This window comes from Anabas testudineus, chromosome 3 (assembly GCF_900324465.2).
Source record: "Anabas testudineus chromosome 3, fAnaTes1.2, whole genome shotgun sequence".
In the NCBI taxonomy this organism is placed as follows: Eukaryota; Metazoa; Chordata; class Actinopteri; order Anabantiformes; family Anabantidae; genus Anabas; species Anabas testudineus.
This window is the reverse complement of record NC_046612.1, coordinates 14,882,836-14,902,692: the sequence shown is the minus strand read 5'-3', so window position 1 is coordinate 14,902,692 and position 19,857 is coordinate 14,882,836. Positions and strand designations below refer to the sequence as shown.

At 39.1% G+C, this 19,857-nt stretch overlaps 1 protein-coding gene across 11 annotated transcripts in view; it reads right to left on the bottom strand.

Moving 5' to 3' along the window:
- The window catches only part of myo9aa (myosin IXAa), an 80,636-nt gene that overhangs the window by 20,662 nt on the left and 40,117 nt on the right, over positions 1-19,857 (bottom strand). For 8 of the 11 annotated variants that reach the window (XM_026377812.1, XM_026377814.1, XM_026377821.1 and 5 more), the window contains exons 3-15: positions 18,410-18,504; positions 18,264-18,326; positions 17,289-17,388; positions 15,061-15,114; positions 12,761-12,858; positions 12,443-12,569; positions 11,809-11,898; positions 8,816-8,932; positions 8,404-8,538; positions 4,953-5,074; positions 3,444-3,585; positions 2,033-2,228; positions 674-793 (exon numbers count right to left, since the gene is read on the bottom strand). In XM_026377812.1, coding sequence (XP_026233597.1) covers positions 674-793; positions 2,033-2,228; positions 3,444-3,585; positions 4,953-5,074; positions 8,404-8,538; positions 8,816-8,932; positions 11,809-11,898; positions 12,443-12,569; positions 12,761-12,858; positions 15,061-15,114; positions 17,289-17,388; positions 18,264-18,326; positions 18,410-18,504 — 1,459 coding nt within the window. The remainder of the gene's footprint in view (positions 1-673; positions 794-2,032; positions 2,229-3,443; positions 3,586-4,952; positions 5,075-8,403; positions 8,539-8,815; positions 8,933-11,808; positions 11,899-12,442; positions 12,570-12,760; positions 12,859-15,060; positions 15,115-17,288; positions 17,389-18,263; positions 18,327-18,409; positions 18,505-19,857) is intronic. The other 3 variants (XM_026377819.1, XM_026377820.1, XM_026377817.1) reach the window with 2 other exon arrangements.

Here is a 19,857-nt window from a genome sequence, read left to right as displayed (position 1 = left end):
TGTCTGTGGAGAAAAAGTGATCTTTGATAGAAGTGTGTGAGGTCGGCTGTATGTCCTGCACCACATGTGGAGTTCGTGATAATAGTGTAACCCCCCCCCCAGTCTTCTATCACTGTCGCCAGCTTATGTGGTATAAGTGACAGAAGAAGGTAGTTGATTGCAGCGTTGTGCTGTGGTGGACAGGAACCTATACCCACTGCCCAACAGACTTGACATTAAAGCAAAGCAATGTGATTTTATGAACATAAATGAGTGATGGACACTTACAGGTGTTACAGTTTTTTCCCCACTGGCTGACAGGGCAACATAACCATGCATTACTCTGCTAGCTATTTGTACTAGCACACTGATAGTGACAGGATGAGTGAAACATGCTAGTGAACATGCAAGACAAGACAAATGCATTCAGGTGCATAAGAGAGGGTGAGAGGGAAACAGAGGGAGCAGAGACCAACAAGCATCTAGTCTACTGATGGAGAATAAAGAGCTGTAAATGAAACCACAAAGTAGAAAATAAACACTATGTCTTTAAGTTTGAACATTATTTTGATGTCTTCCAGCTGAACTTTGGTTTCAGTAAAGTCGATGATGTTGGTCAGCTTATCCCTACAGTTTCCCAAGTCATGGTGTAACATGATAGTAGGAGGAGTTACTGTTGTATTGGCAGCCTTACTGTAATTCTCCTCTTTGCATCTTTGCAGGATCTCTAAGCTTCTCTGATGCACAGGGTGCTGAAGAAAGCTAAAACTATCCACACTTTTCAAAACTGCACAGGGAACAGCATCATCATGCCCTTGGAGAAGCGAAACAGACAAGAGAGAAAAAATACACAAAAGACAGGAAAGGGGGGGGGAAGAGAGAGAAGACAGATTAGACAGCAAAGAAGAAGAAATCAAGAGATGCACTCATCTACTGGAGAGATACCTGTGCAAGATGTCTGGGGAGAAGATAATTAACATTCAAAACTGCAAATGAAGCCAGTTCTAGGATGTTTGCTATTATAGTTCTGTGTGTAGGTGTTTTGCCTCCACAAAGGCACCTGCATACATGTCTCCTAAATTTTTTCAGTTTTTTTAGCTGTCCACTGATGAGTTAGAGCAATTTACTTACGACTTATGCCATGTTCATTTTAGAAAAGACTCTGATTTGAATTTAAAAGCCCCCATTTTGCAGAAATGTTTAGGAAGACATGCAACAGGGTCCTTTGGGTGACACTGATACCTTTTGAGTTCAGTCTGATGGATTTCTAAAAGATATTTCAGGATACATAATTTCATATCATTACATCTACACGTAAACTTTGATGTGTGGGAAGGATTAAGAGGAAGCAGAGGCTGTTTCATACGACGGCAGTGCTGAACATCTGTCTACTACATATCAAATACAGCAAGAGTAAAATCTAAGGCAAAAGAGAGCATTCATAAAGAGAAAAAGCTGAAAGACACGAAGAGCAGCTACTATAAATAAAAGGCAGCAACACTAACACTACGCACACATACTACAGGAGAGTGACTAATGCAACACAAAATAGGACGACATAAATCAAACTACGATGAAATAAGACAAAATCAAAACTGCATTATGTGAGCATATTGTACTGTACACTACACGTAAACTGAATTTATTGTCTGACAAGAGCTCATTTGGTTTTCATTCATGTTTATGAAGTGGCTTCATTTAGGCTGCTTCAGGTAGCAGTTTATCTTTTAAAAGCCAAAAGACTGTAAGCTGGGTGATTAATAGGATGACTATTATTCCCATCTCCCTACGTAGTTTACTGCGCACACACGCACGCACGCACACACACACACGCACGCACACACACACACACACACACACACACACACACACACACACACACACACACACTGAGCCTCACTGGGACCACCATCTACTAAAGCCTGTTCTTAAATTTGTTCTGTCTTTATTCATTCTTATGTTGATGAATCCCGTTGTCCTCGTAAACTGAAGTGTGTTCTAGCTGTTCCTACTTAGATCTTACTAATAGTTCAGTTCTAGCGTGAGTGCTCACCAGTCTTCTTCTGTGTGTGTCTCTTCCCAGCCTGTCTGAAAGCCACCAGGGCTCTGAAGTAGGCTCGGAGCACTGCCCAGCGGAAAGTAGCTGATGGGTCGATGCCGATGAGCCCGCAGATGAAGGCGTTCTTGCTGCTTTTTAATAGAGCTACAATGTCCGGGCGCATATGGTCTGTGTTCTTCTCTCTGAAATCCTGTGTGAGATATATATTTTATAAAGTGAGATATACATTTTATTAAATCCTCATTTGCATCGTCCTTGAAAAGATGTCCAAAACAACATTAATAGAGTTATGAAAACAAAGCTGCCAAACAAGCCCAGACGGCTCACAGCTACAATCACAGTAACGCAGCTACATTCCATAACATTAGAAAAAAAGATGTCATCAGACTTACAGTACAGTACAGAACAACATGCATCAGACGCTGTTGGCTTCATTACTGTACCTTAAGACGCAAATTGCTTGTGTCCTGCAGAATATTATTATATAAAAATACTATTACCAACTTGGCTTTGAAACATAGTATAGTATTTTTAATTGTTTGCCTTGGTTTGGTTTGGACAAGCTAATTTACTGTAACAGAGCATTTCAAGTAACTGAAACTGAAAACAGCTTGCATGATAACATATTTCCCTCAGCCCGAGTCGCTGGAAGTATATGGAAGTATTCATTCTTACTTTACCTCTGTTTATCTCTGGTCTCATCTTTCTCTATCTGTCTGCCATGTCGTGCTGAGCTACGATAATAAAACCAGAAGACGAAATGGGCTGCTAAACTATGAGGAGCAGTAGGGTTGGATGACAACTCTGTAGGTTTGACACTACTCATCTCCATTCAGATTACTCACAGCCACCTGTATTGAATTTTAATATTTAAACCTGTATTCAGCAACTTGTGTTGAGAAACTGGCCGTCTGTAGTGATGGTCACATTTCACAGCCTGTGGATCAGGAATACCAATTTGGTTTTGTTTGTTTTTGAGTGTTTTCACCTTTACGTAACAGCAGACAGTACGATCACAGGCATGAAACTCAACAAAGATCTGCAGTCGTAATCAAACTAGGGACATTGTAGCTATATCGGGATGCCGTCAAGCACGGTCCTGCACAGGAGGAATTTCTTGCACAACTTCTTCTACTGTATCGCCAAGGTACATGGATAAAGGAAAACAAACTGAAAAGGTTGCAAGAGCTTTGACCTTAAGCACAGTCCTGCCTAACATTTTACAAAGATCCTCTTTGAAACCCCACTGAATAAACTGGAAAACACAAGTTAACCCAAACTGAGAAAAGGTTTTCACCAAAACTCCAATTACTATATTATTCAGTAAGAGAAAATGTGTCAGATCCAAAAGTACAAATATAACGTCTGATCAGTGATTAGATTTGGAAATTAACATTCAACTGACCTTGACACCGTACTTGACCTTTCCAGCATAGTGTCGGATAATGAAGGCGGGCTCCATGACAGCAGGAAATTCAATGTAGCTGTTCCCCTCATGCTGCCGCTTAAACTTATCCAACAAAGTCTGGTTGGTGGCTTGAGGGAAACTGAAATAATGGGACAGAAGACAGAAGAAAAATGAACCTTTAAATGTGTTTTTAAAATACACTGCATTAAGTCAGAAGCCCTGCACTTGTTTATCAACCATGTCATGAGTTCTGCAGAATAAATCAGAATGAAAATGTTTGACAGATTCCTGACCCGTTCATCCAAACAGAACATCATGAATTAAAGGCATTACTTTTTCCACCAGTCTCTAATCCGGTATTTATCATGGGCCACTGAAAACGTGGAAAGTTAACACTATCTGATCTGCAGACAGCTTTGACATTTTTTCCTCTAATGCCACAGAATGAGGATTATCATATTAAGCTGATCTTAGCTCCGATTTCTCTTCTGTCCTTTAATAGGACCTCTGCACAAAATCAACAGCTTTCAGGAAGAGAAGATGAGAAGAATGAGACACTGGGGGGTTTGGAGCAGGGTGAAATCTGAGCTAAGAACACAGCCAAAGGCTCAGTGCTTTCCAGCTTTTCTAAGTGGGAAGAATTTGAATCGTTGTCCAAATGGAGAAAAGGGGGAAAGAAAGAAGGAAATATTGTTAGTAAAAATAGTCACAGTACAGTCACAAACCTGAACGCCGTATCTTCTTTCTCCAATTTAGAGAGTTTACATTACAGATAACTCCATCTTCCACTGTGCACATTGTTATGACATTTCAGAGATCAGCAGAAATGTTTCGATATTTAACACTATTCACATTAATGTATTGTTTTGTGACACTGTTTCCATAGTTTGCTGGGAAAGTCAATTGTCTTTTTTTTTCTATGGTGCTGTGCTTATTGTTAACATATTTCCCATAGACTACCATCTGCCTCATCTAAGACATGGATTGCTGAAAGCTTTATTTGGCAATAGTTTCACTAGAACTGTATTTTAGGAGTGTTAAGACCAGATCACTGAATCATGAGTTTTAAATCAACTCTTACAGCTGGTATACTTGTGTACAAATAACTGAATCCAATACCTGATTATCCTTTAGCTCTATTTTATCACTATGTTGGTCTTTAGATACCAGATATTAATCTAATATTGTGCCATAACAATAAAACAATGAGATGAAAGATTCCTTTTATTGAATCTGAAGATTAAAAAACAAACAAACTTGCAAACAGGAAACACTTCTGCAACTGGTTCTATTTATTTTTGAGTGTTTTCCCCTCATGTAACAGCTGACAGCTGATCACAGGTATGGTATTTAACAAAGATCCCCAGCAGGAATTAAACAGGACGTTGCAGTTATTTCAGGATACCTGCCAGTTTTGCTTTAACCTTTTACTTGATGCGTTACCACACAAGAAAAAACAATGACGTTCCAAGGAAAGTAAGTAGTCGAACACGCTCAGAGACTCACTTGCACTCTTCATCCAGTAGGTGGAACAGCGCCGTGGGCTTCTTGCTGATCAGGTTGATGCAGCCTGTATTGTCAATGTAGTCAATATTTCGCCAGCTGATTCCCTCTGCCCTATATTCTTCCTGTCAGGACATCAAATCCAAACAGATTTCAGTATTAGAGCCATTTTGAGTAATGTTTGTTTACATGCAGTAAAAGCAAGTAATAGAAGTAATATAGGAACTGTAAACCATTTCTAGTGCCTTATGACATCACATCTGTGTTACATATAAAATTAGGTTTGCACCTTTATGCTTTACAGAAGTTGGAAAACAGACGATGAGTCTTTAAGTCTTGCACATTTCAGTTTGAGCCCAAAAGGCAAACATGTACAGTGCTCCTGGCACAGACACAGCCATTATCTCTAGGCACCTATAAAAATCCTCATTAACACAGTGTCATCAAAAACAGGCAGCGCCGTTCCTATATATGGATCAGACTGATGTAATATTACAATTAAAGCAACAATGTGTCTGGTATGTACGCTTTCATTTTGGCAGATCTCACAGGGCCACTTGGTGTTTTAATAATGAGAGAAACATTCAAAGTATTTATCAGTGTTGATATTCATACATGTTATTTTCCTCTGTTCCTGGGAAAGGGATTTATCCAACAAAGATCTTAATCCAGGGCTGGTTTAATAAAAACAAAAAGCAAAAAAAAAAAAACACTGGACTCTCTTCTTTCGCCTCTTCACTTCACTCACGTCAGAAACCTGAAGTAAAGTCGAAAACAGCTACTTGCAGTACGCTACATTCTCTGCTAAGGACAATAAACATCACAAAGAGATATTTTCTCCAAGAAAAATGATACTCCAATAGCACTGATTTAGGAAATATTCGGCATGCAGCAAATGTCTGTAGCACATCTGTAGCTGGTCATTCTTGTATAAAAATTCTTGAAAAACTTTGCAACAATTTGAGAGGATACCTCTGTAACACATTCATTATCTTTTCAGTGACTTGTTATTGTTGAGCTTTCCCCACACAAACAATCCAACTTATGCCATTTGACTCCAACTTTCGACTGAACAAAAGATTTAATTAACTAAATATATCGTTCCACTCCAGCTGTTACTCCCCTGCTGCAAACTGCAGCTGCTTTACTCTCTGACGTTTTACAAAATCAGAAGGAGGAGCTGTTTTTTTTGTGAGATTGCATTTGTGGGTTATATAAAATGGTGTTTGGAAAAATGACCATCTGTTCTCAACATTTACTGTATAACATATGTTTAAGTAGCTGCCAGTTATAATGTTGAGCAAATGTAAGCTACTTGCTACTTAGGTGAGGCTGGAGAGGCAAAGCTTCTGTCAGGACTTCTCAAGTTTCAATAGATACATGGCCTCACTTGAATATCAATGATCCCAGACACTTAACACAAACTGGAAAAAGATTTGTTTGTTTTGAAAAGTAGGTTGCTTTATGTTTTTCAGATCCACTACTGCACTGTTAGGATCCTATTGTTAAATGCATTGCTACAAGACACATTTCCTAAAGCATAATAATACCTGAGGAAATGTTAGTGTAGTGGTTAGATTGTAGTAAGATCGCCGCCCTCCATGTGGGAGAATGGGGTTTGAATCTCAGCTGTGGCCTACCTCCAGTAGGGGTCCTTAGACAAGACCTCCTTACACTTACCCTGCCTTTGTGCCTTGTACCTCTCTTGTGAGTCGCTTCAGATTAAAGCATCTGCTAAATGTAAACATCTCACATCTCTCTGTGATAGTTGTCTTCGACTTAACTTAAAAAAGTTTGTCTTTCAATAAGACTTCAGAAGTGTGATCAGTGCAACAGCCCTGGAATAAAAGTTTGTAAAACTTATAGATGTAATATTCAATCTGCGTGTCAGATGGTTGCTGACTCAAGCCCTTAGTAATCAGTGAGCTGTGGTTTGTGGGGGTGTTGTATCAGACTGCTTGATAATGCACAGGATACCGTTTCCACCCCCTCGACATGCCTTGAAATCATCTTCCTAAAACCACTGTGATTCATTCTTATTGTTGACTCAACAATCGAGAAAAGAAGTGATAACACGTCTCTAAAGTGCAGCATCAGCTTCTCTGCAGATTGTTGTCATATGCAGTATTTTGCAGTTCCAGCTGTGCTCGAATAATTTAGCTGAATAATAAGGTCTAGTTGCACTGGCAGGTGCCATTAGCGCATCAGTGATTGTTCTTTGGATTTAAAAGTTATAAATCTTAATTAATGACCTTCACTATGGGTTTAAGTGACAATTGACCCCACTTCACACTATGAATCCACCACACGTTTACATATCACTTCCATAATTAGATGTTATTAGAGTTTAAACTCTGTGTACTCTTCACCAGTCAACAAGAAGCTCAAGTGATTTTAATCCAGAAAATAAAATAAAAAAATAAAAAAAAAATACTGGCAACACTTGTTGCTTTACTGAAAAAAAACATATTTTACTACCACATTCAATGCACAGCCTTGATAATTTAAACTAATGTTCTAAAAATGCATATACTGTACAAGTTTTCAAGATCAACTGTCAAATACCATAAGGGGGTAACAAAATAATAATAAAAATAAAATTCACTTAGTTGAGTTAGTAAATTACTTGTACAGTCACTATCGAGCTATAACTCATCCAATTTTATAGCCATAATTTTAACACAATAAGTTCTTAATACTGTAACACTATAAACCCAGTTTATTATGTTGAAAACTAATGTTTGTGTACATGTCATTTTTTAACATTTGTTCCCTGTAGAGGTCATGTTAACACATGCATGACAACCCCCATCACCTACACTGGAAGCATGTTGGGAAGTGACGTCTCCAGGTCTGTGTTAAGAGCAGGAATGGTAACAAAATGATATAAAGTACCTGTTTTAGTGTGGATATGGGTACCTGACCTATGTTTTAAGATAGACAGGAAACATTTGAACCTTTTCTTTAACCTCCTAGCAACAAGGTCTTTGAAGTCTCTTCTTGTGACAGTACAAGTCATATTTATGACACGGAACTAAAAAAAGGGTTTGTCAACTGCCTTGTCAAAGCTTCACTTCCTGGTTCATTTTGAAGTTCATCATAAAAAAACCCCTTTAACTTAATCAGCTCACTTAATAGAGCATACATCAAGGCCAAAGGGAGGCGTGTGGCTGGTCTCAACTAATGCTGTTGTGTAATGTCATGAAGAATTTCTTCGTTGTTACCGTGTCACTGTAATGTATATGTGTTGTGACATATGATAAGGATGAGAGATGTGCTTGGAAACGGTCACAGCTGAAGAATGTAAGTTGGCACATCTGTACAACACAATACTGTATGTTAAAATAACTTCTGCACAGCAGTTCAGAAGTTCAGCTCCTGATCAAAGCTTTAAACAGAACCGTTATCTTTAAGAAAGAGCATCCTGCAGAACATATTTTCAGAGTAATCTTACTTGTTCGAGCTTGAAGATGTGCTGGTTGAAGTAGTGTTGGAGACGTTCATTAGCAAAGTTGATACAGAATTGTTCAAAGCCATTGTTCTCGTAGTCCTCAAAACCAAAAATGTCAAGCACTCCGATGGACAAGATCTGAGAATGTAAAAAACAATTTCAGGAAAAGTTAACTTTCATCCCAAAATGTTTCTTATCCATGTAGGAAAAGCCTGTTTTCTAAAATAATTTCAAATTCTGATAAAGTATGACACGCTGATAGAAAACGCCTGGGCTGCTCCATGAGCCGTAACTTTAACTGTTTGTTTCCCTGCCAAAATTTAATTTGTAATACCTTCATTATATTTGGAAAGTTTCCACATTAGACCAAGGAGATTATACGATTTCTTGTATGTTATATTTTGCAAGGTCCTACCTTGGTGGTCTCCTCCAGGTCCTTGATGTTGAGCAGAGCATGGTTGATCCTGAAGACAATCCAGTCAAACAAGGCACTGTAAAGGGACTTCGCCATGGAGTCTCTCACCGTAGCAGCCTGGAGATAGAAACATACATAATATTTCTGTCATCAGGGTAGGGGACGAGAGCTTTCACTAGATAGATTTCTCCTGGAGAACAACAATTTTCCTGCTATCATTGCATGTAACCAGATGTCTGACTGGCAGGGCAAAAGACTGAAGACAGCAGTGGAGCGGAGTTAGTGGATGAAAAAGGACCATTAACAGAGCTTTGCTTACTACCTATGTATCTTAACTGTTTTTATTTTATACTAGTTTTTGTAGTTTACAATGTGTTTTTGGCATTATTGTTATCGTGTTATTTGTGCCAGAGGTTTGAAGAGTCATGCTTTACGTGCCAACTCGTGCTTGACAGCTCTCAAGCATTAACCCCGAGTCACCCCATCAAGCTGACACAGGCATCTGTACTACACATTAAATGCTGGCCTTGAATGGCTAGGTTTGCAACACTGTAGGTTTGTAGTTGGCCAGAATAAAAAAAATTCAATATAGAAAAGATTTATAATCAAGAACAAAATGTGAAACAGAGACATGACTCAGACAACCATGACCTACTTTTGAAACCAGCTACTAATTCAAAAAGCAGTCAAGTAGTAGTTCTTTTAATTTCTGCTTTATGAGCAACCATGTATAGTTTGACCCAAAGATAAACCGCACACACTGTCCTATCAGTAGCCATTATACTCTCTTTATTCTTGAGGTAAAATATAAAAGCAGATAACCATTCAAAGTGTCCAAACACATCTCTGACATTGATTATCTCTATCGAAGCATTGGTGTCCTGGCAGCCTGCACTGCAGGACATCCCTGGGCCATTACTCATGTCATTATCTGACCTAACACTCAGCAGGTTGACTCCCGATAGTTTCCAATCCGATTTAGTGTGCCACAGACGGTATGATCTGCCATACTATCGAACGGTCTAATGGAAATATCAGCCCTAATAGGCTAAACATATTGTAGACTGCACATGAGGGAAATAGCTTACACTGCTAGGAAGACCAAGATGTAATTCAGATGATGAAGAAGAAGATAGAGAAGTGGTCTCCGTTTGTGACCTTACTTACAATGATTTTATACGTGATACAATGATCATAAACTTCACGCTGCAAAGTAATAAAAACCTGGAGGAGGCTGAGAAAGGCTTGCGTGCTGGAGCAACGTTCCTTCATAAGGACAGAGATTATTCAACAAAAGCTTCCTTGTCAAATTATTGAGAGAAATGTTCTAATTCCTGTATCCGCTGGAAAGATTTGACCTTAAAGCAGCCAGCACAGCCACAGTCTTCAGAAACAAAACAAACCATAGAGTGGCTACCCAAAGTTCTTTGTTTCTAAATAATTAAGCAGGATATTTATAGCCACCTCACAGCAAATATGACTTCCATGAGTCAGGACAGATATTATTTTGTTCCTCATATATACTGTGATCTAATGACCCATAAGCTTTTCATTATTTAGAGGAAATTGGACTTAAAACAACATGAGGGAGGCAGCCTCATAACTCGACCAATAAGTGGAGAAACTCATTACAGTAATGCTCCGATTTCTTTGAGGTTTTCAAGTGTATGAATCAGTTAACAGGCAATGAGACTGTTGTGACTGTTAGAGAAATATTTGCACAGACCACCCAGTGTGCTACCAAAACAATCACTGTTTGTTCGTATGAAATGGCTCTTAAATATCTACCAGACCATTATGAGGTTGTTAGTGTTTTGATGGGAATGTGTAACACACCACCATCTTCTGGGAGAGTTTGTGGTAAAATACAGCCGAGACAGTTTCCCTGGGTGAAAACTGTGAGATGTTTATACTGGAAAATAAAACTGTTTTATTCAAATCATGGTAAGTGTTCAAGAACGGATTTGACATCTATGAATTATGAAATATTTAGGCATCATGGACGAGTTTCCAAATATACTATTCCCTCAAACCGACGGCCATGTTATGCTGCGTATCCTTGTCGTTGCCCCTTCTTTCAGATGGCTCTCATCTCCAGACCATGATGTGTGTTTGTTTTTAGAGCACAGGCTCCAATGAAAACTAGAGAAAGGCTCAAAATGCCTTCACTTCTCTCTAAGAGGTCTAAAGGACTTTGTGCATTTGTGTTAGTCAGTGTGTTCATGTGTTGCCACAGATTCAAAGAGCTGCAGAGAGAGAGCGAGTAGGAGGAGATCCTGTGCTAGAGCACACTGTCTTGTAAACACGGCGGGGTCAGACTGAAGAGCCGTGACTTCAGTGCAGTTATTAAGATGGCAAAGTGCTTTCAGTCGCACTACAGGACTTGATTTTAACAGGAACAAAAAACCCACAACAAACAAAAAAAAATTCATACTTGCATAACTTTAGGTCTGAGTGTATGGCTGTCTCACATTTCTATATTTCATGCTAAAAGCATAAACACTTTACATATGTTACATTATCTAACTAACTAACCCTTTCATACTAAGGAGGAAATAAACCTTATTATAAGACTTTGTAACCTTGTGTGTGTACAGTATTTGTTCTGTTTCCTAAATGATAAAAATTTTAATTTATACAATTAGCTTAATAAATAATGAACCATTTAGGCATTTGACGTGTTTAGGTTTCAAACTTTTGTATTGACCACTCTCAATGTTTCTGCTCTTTCTCTGATGGTTTTACTTTGTCTGTTCAGCCTAATGATGGCCTCATTAAGGTGTTTTGATTAAAAGTACTTTACATTTACATTCCCATTATGCTTCCATGAAGACCTCTGCAGATAAGTGTGTTATGGGTAACTGTAGGCTGCACAGGCTCCCAGAGAAGCCAATATACACAACTCCCACATCTCACCATTGTGGCCAACTACGTGTTGCGTGAGCTGATTGGTTAACATCAGCTAATTAACATAAAGTCAGTTTCAGCCTCACCTCAGCAAGTCTGTAGGGAACAATCAGCTTCTCTCCCACAGTGACCGTCTTCCGTGTTGTCAGAGCTTCAAACAGCATCTCTTCTTTGACCTATTGGTGACAGTGACACAGAGAGAAAATGAGTTAATTTTACACCATCTTTGCCGTCTGAAGACGTGCTCTGCAACACCTTTACATTAGTCCTTATTATTTTAATGGAATTACTGCACTCTATGATGTAAATATCAGGATTTATTGTGTATTCATTAACTAGCACAGGCTCCAGATGAGATTCAAGTTGACTGTTGACTTCAATGTGACTTAGACTGGACAGTAATATATTTAATATGTGCTCAACCTTCACTGTGTCAAACCAGATGACTGACTTTATGGATGTTTATGGTCGACAATGAGACAAGGCCTGGTAAATTCCAAAACAACAGCAACAACATTTGTTTTCAGTATATATATAAGTAGTCTGCATTAAAATGACTGATAATGTGAAACAGACATTTATACATGTCTGTATATAAGAAATGTTTGCTGGCTGCAAAGTTTTGTTGCACAACTAAACATTTGCCCATGTTTACACCAATATTAGTGATCATGTATGTTTTATCTTAATTTATGCCATGTTAGCATTATTATATGGTACCTCCAGCAGTTCTGACACGACAGGCAGCATCTCTGGGTTGCAGATGTCTATCGAGTCATCCCTGTAGATTTTCCTCTTGTAGCGGATATTGCCCAGGTGAAGGATTGCCGACAGCAGCGAGAAAATCCTAAACAGTCCAGGAAACATTTAAGAGATGTCACACTGGAAACACACTATAGAACTGTCATCAGCTGATTTATTTAATACAAAGCTGATTGAAATAATGACACCAATTTAATTGATTGTGCTACAGGCAAAATATGTGAACCTATGGCCGTTATCACACACTCATTACAGCTGTGTGTATACATCACTCACTGCTTGCGCGTGGCTGGAAGAAAGCCCACCAACTCCATGGCCAGCTGAAGCCTCTCAAAGTCATGTTTGAGGTCCTCTCCCTCAACAGAGAAGCAGTCCTACAAAAAGCATAACCGAGCGTTATCAGGCTTACAGTAGCTGTTAAGACGAAGCAGCCTGGAAACCGAAAGGGCTAATGACAAGTGGCTGTGAAGTCTAGAAGGACTTACTAAAGACTGTTGACATACACGGTGCCCAAATGTTTTTAATGTTTACAGAAGGTCTGGCAATGGTACTTAAAATAGTTTTTTAGTTTACTTTGCAGCTGAAACAAAAAAACAGCCGAGTGGCCTGAAGCAGACAAAATGAATGACTCATACTAAAATAAGCTATCATTAAGCAGCTCCGGGGTCAAACACATCAGCAACACTCTAGTCTGATGTGCAGAGCGTCTAGCGAGCAGCAGCATGTGCAAGTTCTGCTCATGTAGTGGAAAATTCTGGCCTGGCTTCTCCTTTGAACCAATCCACAGAAATTTGGAACGCAGGCAAAAGTGCTGAGAAGAGCAGCAATTTATGGGTTTTCCTGTGTTCGAGTGATGGACAAAAAGTTATGTGTGCGGACCGACGCTCAGTAAGTGCACATTTTCTGTAGCGCATGTAATAGATGTGAGGTACAGACATTCAGCCTCATCAACACTTTAACACAGCACATCACAGTCACCTACAAACTAAAGCTCCTAAACGCACACAAATGCATCTGTATGATCAGGTGGAATTCATTTGAACTAATTCATATCCTGTTGTGTAGTTTAAGCTAATCATGTTTAGTATGTGTAATATTTATCTGCAGAGACTGGTAAATATGGTTTAGCTGTGAGATATATATATATCAAGAGCAATAATATAGCAAAAAATATTTACACCTTATAGTAGTGTTTTAAAGTACCTCAAAATTATACTTAAGTACAGTACTTCTGCAGCCCAAGTCAGAATTATTACAAGCACAAAAAAGCATTAAAATATTAAAGTACAAAATAATATCACTGAGCAACAAACTGCACGAGAAGGAATACATTGGTGGATAAATCACACTCTACAATATTAGTCTATGAAATGAGGAAGAGCTTATTCTAAACTAGGAACACATACTTTGATGGAACTAACAGTCCTTCACAACATACACCCACCATAATGTGAGCTCTACTCTTTGCTTTATGAGACCATTCGACTATGGCGCCCATAATTATCACATAGCGAGGCCTCAGAAAGACAAACACTCCAAACACGAGAGTCGCACTTACAACACTGAGCCTCCGTCTTGCCTCACACTGGCCTGTTACTGACTTTAGAGTTGTGATATTCATGGCAGAAAAATCTACATGTAATAAAAGACACTCACATTATCTGTTACAGAATAACTTGGACTTTTATCAAGATTAAACAATCTGTCAACATAGGAAAATTGTTTTAACTGTTTTGGAAACAAAACATTATGAAAAGAAAAGAAACTAAAATAAAATAATTTTGAAATATTTCCTTTAAAGATGTGAAGATAACAGTTTGTCATAATAAAGAACCGTGCTGCAGGGCTAACTAAACTTATTTTACCTCCTACTGTGTGCGTGTTCATCATGCACAGAAAAAATAACTCTCAGCATTCACCGTTACCACAACTTGTTTTTGATGCACTGTGTTGTCACTTGACTGGTTGGTTGAATACATTAAAAGCCACAAGGTCTTTTTTCACAGCAGACATTGTAACATGTATTACTAATTACGTTAACAGCGGCTCGGTTCTTTTCTAGTGTCCCAGTGAGACAGCATGCACAACATCAGAAAGTGAAGCAGCTAAATGTCTTTTATTAAGAAGGATTATATTTAATTTGCTATTTAAATTAAATATAATCCTAAAATTGAACCAACCAGAATGCAGAGTGATCCCTGTTACTGCAACAATGGAAGAAAGTCACCTAAATATCCAAATTACCTGCGCTTGTTCATTGCACAGGTTGCAGCAACACAGGGAGCCAACAATGGTCAGGATGTGACGAGACACACCAACATTACTCAGAGAAGCAGCAGAACAGGGCAAAGCAAAAACAAACAAAGCTAAAATAAACTACTCAAACCAAACCAGGAAATATCAGAGAAAAAAAAAAAATTAAAAAACAAAATAAGCAAAGGAAGGGCGAAGAGGGAGTGTGCAACTGTGCAGGGAAAGTGTGGCTTGAGCTGCCAGTGCACAGGTGACTGACAATCTGGTGTTGAGTTTTCACCTACATGTAGAGAGACACGGGTAGAGTACATACAGATACTGACCGGTTCACTCTCATAGTAACTGTCCCAGTGTTGCTGCCGTGTTGTCTTTGTCATCTGGAAATGTTAAAGCAGAGTTTACAGGGGGCGAGGTTACGCAGGTTAGACGGCAGCATTCCAATGACACATACTGTATAATTAAACACGAACACAGAGTACACATGCAACTAACAGCGGTGGAGGGATGTGCTGTTAGAATGCAAGCAATGGTTGAACTTGACAGCTCTCATTTAATGAAGACACAAGAATCAAATAGTCTTTGACAGTTAAACATACAAAAGAATATAAACACTGATGAGAGGGATACAGTACACACACACAGATATTAAACAATGAGCAGATCATAGCTGAACACATCAAGTCATTAAAGCAGAGTCAGAGGGTGAAACAAAAGCTGAAGATGTGCAACAGCACATGAACATTTACACCTGACATTGTCTAAAGAATGAATAAATAAATTTCTATTCCTACCTAGTTTCCATTTACTGTATTTACATGAGGTCAAAGACATTAAAGGAACACTTTTTATTAGAGTTTAGCAGAAGCCAGTTAAACATCTGAGATAATTGTAATTTGCTTCATTGTACAAAGAGCAGATTATTAGGAGCATGTCCCAATGCTGTCAGGCCTGCATACAAGACTGTGGGGGCCATTCAACATACTGAGAACCATTGCTGGAATTGGAGTTGCTGGAATATAATTTCAGTAAAACTGACAAACCTGCTGCATCATTTGTCCACTTTGATTTTCAGGGTGTCTTTGAATTCAGCCCCCTGTAGGTTGATAATTTTAACTTCTATCGAATGATGTGGATTCCTTTCATTCCTAACACATCACCCAGTCCATATCAGTATAAATATCCAGCATGATGTTTTTCCCTATTGAAATCTGATGTGTTTTTAAAGTGTTCCTTAATTATTTTTGAGCAGTGTATGAAAACTCAATTGCTTTTATATATTTGAGTAATTACTGCAGTTTGTTAGCAGGAGGGTTTTTGATTCTCAATTCTCAAACTCTAGGGAAAATATTACAATTAAAGACAGGTTCTTCATGGCAGTTTATTGCTGCAAAAGCAGAAAAACTATCTAAACCCAAAATCTTCTCTTGACAATAGTCAGTTAAATGCACATTTCTGGTTAATTGTTAATAAAAAAGATGTCACAGGACCATAAATAGCAGCCATAACAGTAATCTGTTTATGAAGCTCTGAATAGGTTATTGTGACTGTGAGAAAAGGACAAAAAAGGATCTATGCAGGAGTTCTAACTATTACAGTACGAGAGGATGATTTTTTTCATGCATCCTCCGTTTTACAGTAAAAGACGGAGAGGGAACAAGGAAGAGAAATACAAGAGAAGAGGACAATATGAATGGACTGCAAGAATGTGTGTACGTATCTATGCATGCATGCATATGTGTTTGCATGTGCACGTCAGTGCCTAAGAGGAATGGAAGGAATTCCCTGCTGTCTTCTGCTTAGGTGTACAAACGGTGGGGAGCTGGTCCCTGGCTGTCATAGTGTGACTGTCAAAGCTCTGAGGCAGAGCTGCAACAAGCTTTACACAAAATCCACATTCCATTCATATACGTGTGTGTGTGTGTGTGTGTGTGTGTGTGTGTGTGTGTGTGTATAGGTTACTGGTGTTTCACAGTTGTGTGAAAAGTTTTTTCCTTATCTTGGATGAAGTTCAAATACCACTTCTATCTTTCGTTTTCTGGCTGCATGGCTTTTTCTCAGCAGTGGTGTAGCGATGAGAATGTACAAGTACGTTCATCAAAGGTAAATTAGGGCCTATGTGTTTTAGATAACCCACACAAATGCAGTCGCAGTCACAAAAATAATGCACACATAAAAGGCATCAATAGTAAAGCACACTCTGAAACAACAGCTATTAAATGTAACTGTCTAATGTCTTCATGGTTTGTGCGTATGGAAAATAGTAGGACTATATATTAAGTGTTGACAGCCACCAACAGTGGAATGTGTTTCCTTTGTGCCCTGATTTCTTTCCTTCCTGTTTCCAAACACTGGGACAGAGAGGTAACTGTGCATGGCTTCCTGGAGGATGAGCAGGTGACTCTACAAAAAAAACTATGGCGAACAACTCATGTAGCCACAAAACACAAACAGAAACTGACAACAACCAGTGAAAAACAAAAATCCGATTTACTTTTTGATGCATGTAACATTTCAAATAAACTATTTGTTGTGCATGATGGTGAATTCCCACCTGACTGAGGTAATGATATTCTTCTGGCTTCTTGAGGTGAAACGCTGTCCTTTCTTCTTCACTCGCTCCAGCGAGCAGGTAATAAAACACATGGTAGTTTCTAAAAACAGGTAAAACCAAACAAAGTATTTGCACTATTAGTAGTAGTCCTCACTAGACTGAATTGATGGACCAGCATTAAATTCCTTACAGCCAATGAAAATAAAATAAACACAAAAAGCAGAAGGAGTAAAAGTGATAGATCAGGTTTGTTTTTGTTTTAACAATCACATATGCATGCTGGTGTGCATTTCTCTTCTTTTAACAGCATCTAGCTGGTCAAAAGCGTGCAGCAGCAGGGCGACCGAGTTCCTCTTGGAGTATACACACATACACGCTTATAGGCCTGGAGTCAGCAGTACATCTCAATGAGAGGTGGCTAACACAGGGCCCACCACAGGAGAGATTAACCCTCACCACACCATCCGGCCAGTCCAACACATTAGTGTCAGCCCCAATTAGAGCTCAATGCACTTCATGACTCACACTGTGGCAAACTCAAACAACAGGCCTTCTGAGTTAAATTAACCCAGACCCACATTTTAGCCAAAATTCAAACTCCATTTTATACTTGCTGCCAGCACCATTATTCCCTATGTTAGGGAAATGTTAGTGAAAGTTTTAAACAAAGTGCAGTTGCTGAAAATTGCCAAGATTGACACATTGTTTGTTGACATACTATCTATATTTTGACATTAAAATATTCTTTGTATTTACATCAGCGTTATATATTTGTACCATACAGTATTACAACAATTTAGCTGGTTTTGCTGATTATTACAGCAATAAGCAAAGCGATGAAAAAATTCACTTCATACAAGTGGTATATGGATCACATGCAACCAATCATAAGAAGATTAATTACAAGAAGATGCATGTAACAAGCTGGATGACAAATTGTGTGCATTTCTAAGATTATGATCCAGATTTGCTCACCGCTCGTTATGCTCCTGATAGACCAGCCTCGACTTCTCCAGGAGGTATTTCTCCACATATGCTCTGAAAAAATGTACAATCAAGTTATCAACTTCAAAACACACATTTTGGGGGAATTTTTAAGACATTAGTTTCTGTTTCCTTACCCTCTCACAGTGCCACTCTCCTGGTAGTTCACCTGGATGAATTTGCCAAAACGACTTGAGTTGTTATTGTGGGCTGTCTTTGCGTTCCCAAATGCCTACAAGGGAAAGGGAAAGGGAGGAAGACTTAGTAAGATGAAAACAACTTACGCACTGGGGAAAATAAATGAGAAGAGGTTACATATGACATATTTTACACACAGGTTAGTGCCAGATGTTTAAGGTCAATTTCTGAGTTGACTTCAGGTGTGGATAACGTCTTTGTGGGTCAAGCACACAGAGACTTTGGTCTCACGCCAAACATTGTCTTGAAACACTGTCAGCCTGGATGGCGCACAGCAAGCTTTTCCTCTTGCATAGTTTCAAACAGCATCAGTCTGAGAGAGATTAATAACATGGTTTTAAGATCTATTTAAGTCATAGTCAGACAAATTGCCAGAAGAAGCCAGGCCAGCAGGCCTGATGGAAAAAAGCTCCTCAGTGAGTAATGGGATCCATGTGGCCATGTGGAACATGTGTAGTGGTTGTGCTTTAATAAGACAGTCCAGTATTTCCCCTCTTAGTCCTGTTTATGTTGTATGGCTGTCTGAAGGGGAAGTCGTTTTTCGCCCTATATAAACCCTCCAGTTATTTGTAGCTCAGCCACAAGTAAACAAATTCCTCAGTGAATCACTAAGAGCAGCCATGAGCCCCGTGTCTGTGGAATGGGAAAACACCCCTCCCTGACCCCACCCTTCACCAATGCCACATACCAACATGCAAGCATGCTGGGGGATAGCTAATGCCAAGCTAATAGTCAACATTATAGGGGTTCAGGTTGTTCCTAATGCGCACATTAGCAGCTGATTTAGGGTGGGTCATGATTGGCTTACAGCGCTGCAGTAATGCAAGTCTTAAGTAAAAAGGACATTCTTTACTTTTCCAGCTGCAAACAAGTCACGGTTTGTAATTCCTTTCAGCTGCAAATACATTTGAGTAGGGCAGCTCATTGCAAATGTTAAAAGACTTGTGTGTTTATATTACAATCCATTTCCTAAAAGTATCTCGAGGTTTAGATAATCTCTGTACCATTGTAGGTCTATAAGAAAAGAGACCATTAAGATGCTTTCAAGAATCAGGAGCCAAGAGAACCCAGGACACTTTGGCCTCTCCAACACTGGCAGACCCTGGCTTAAACAACTGGATCACAGCAATGATCTCACCCATCACTTATGACTCACCAAGCTGCACAAATCATTAAAATGGGCAGATGCTGTGGAAAAACATATTCAACTCTGCTGTCTGGACAAAGAAAGAGCATACGAGGTCAAACTGAGGAACAGTGGCAATCATTTCACATCCAGATATGTTGGAGGAGGACGGCTGGTATTCAGGAACCACCGGTCAGACAAGGACAAACCACCAGTCAGCATGGTGGTAAGTAGTAGAGCTTCCGAAATGAGCAGGACTAA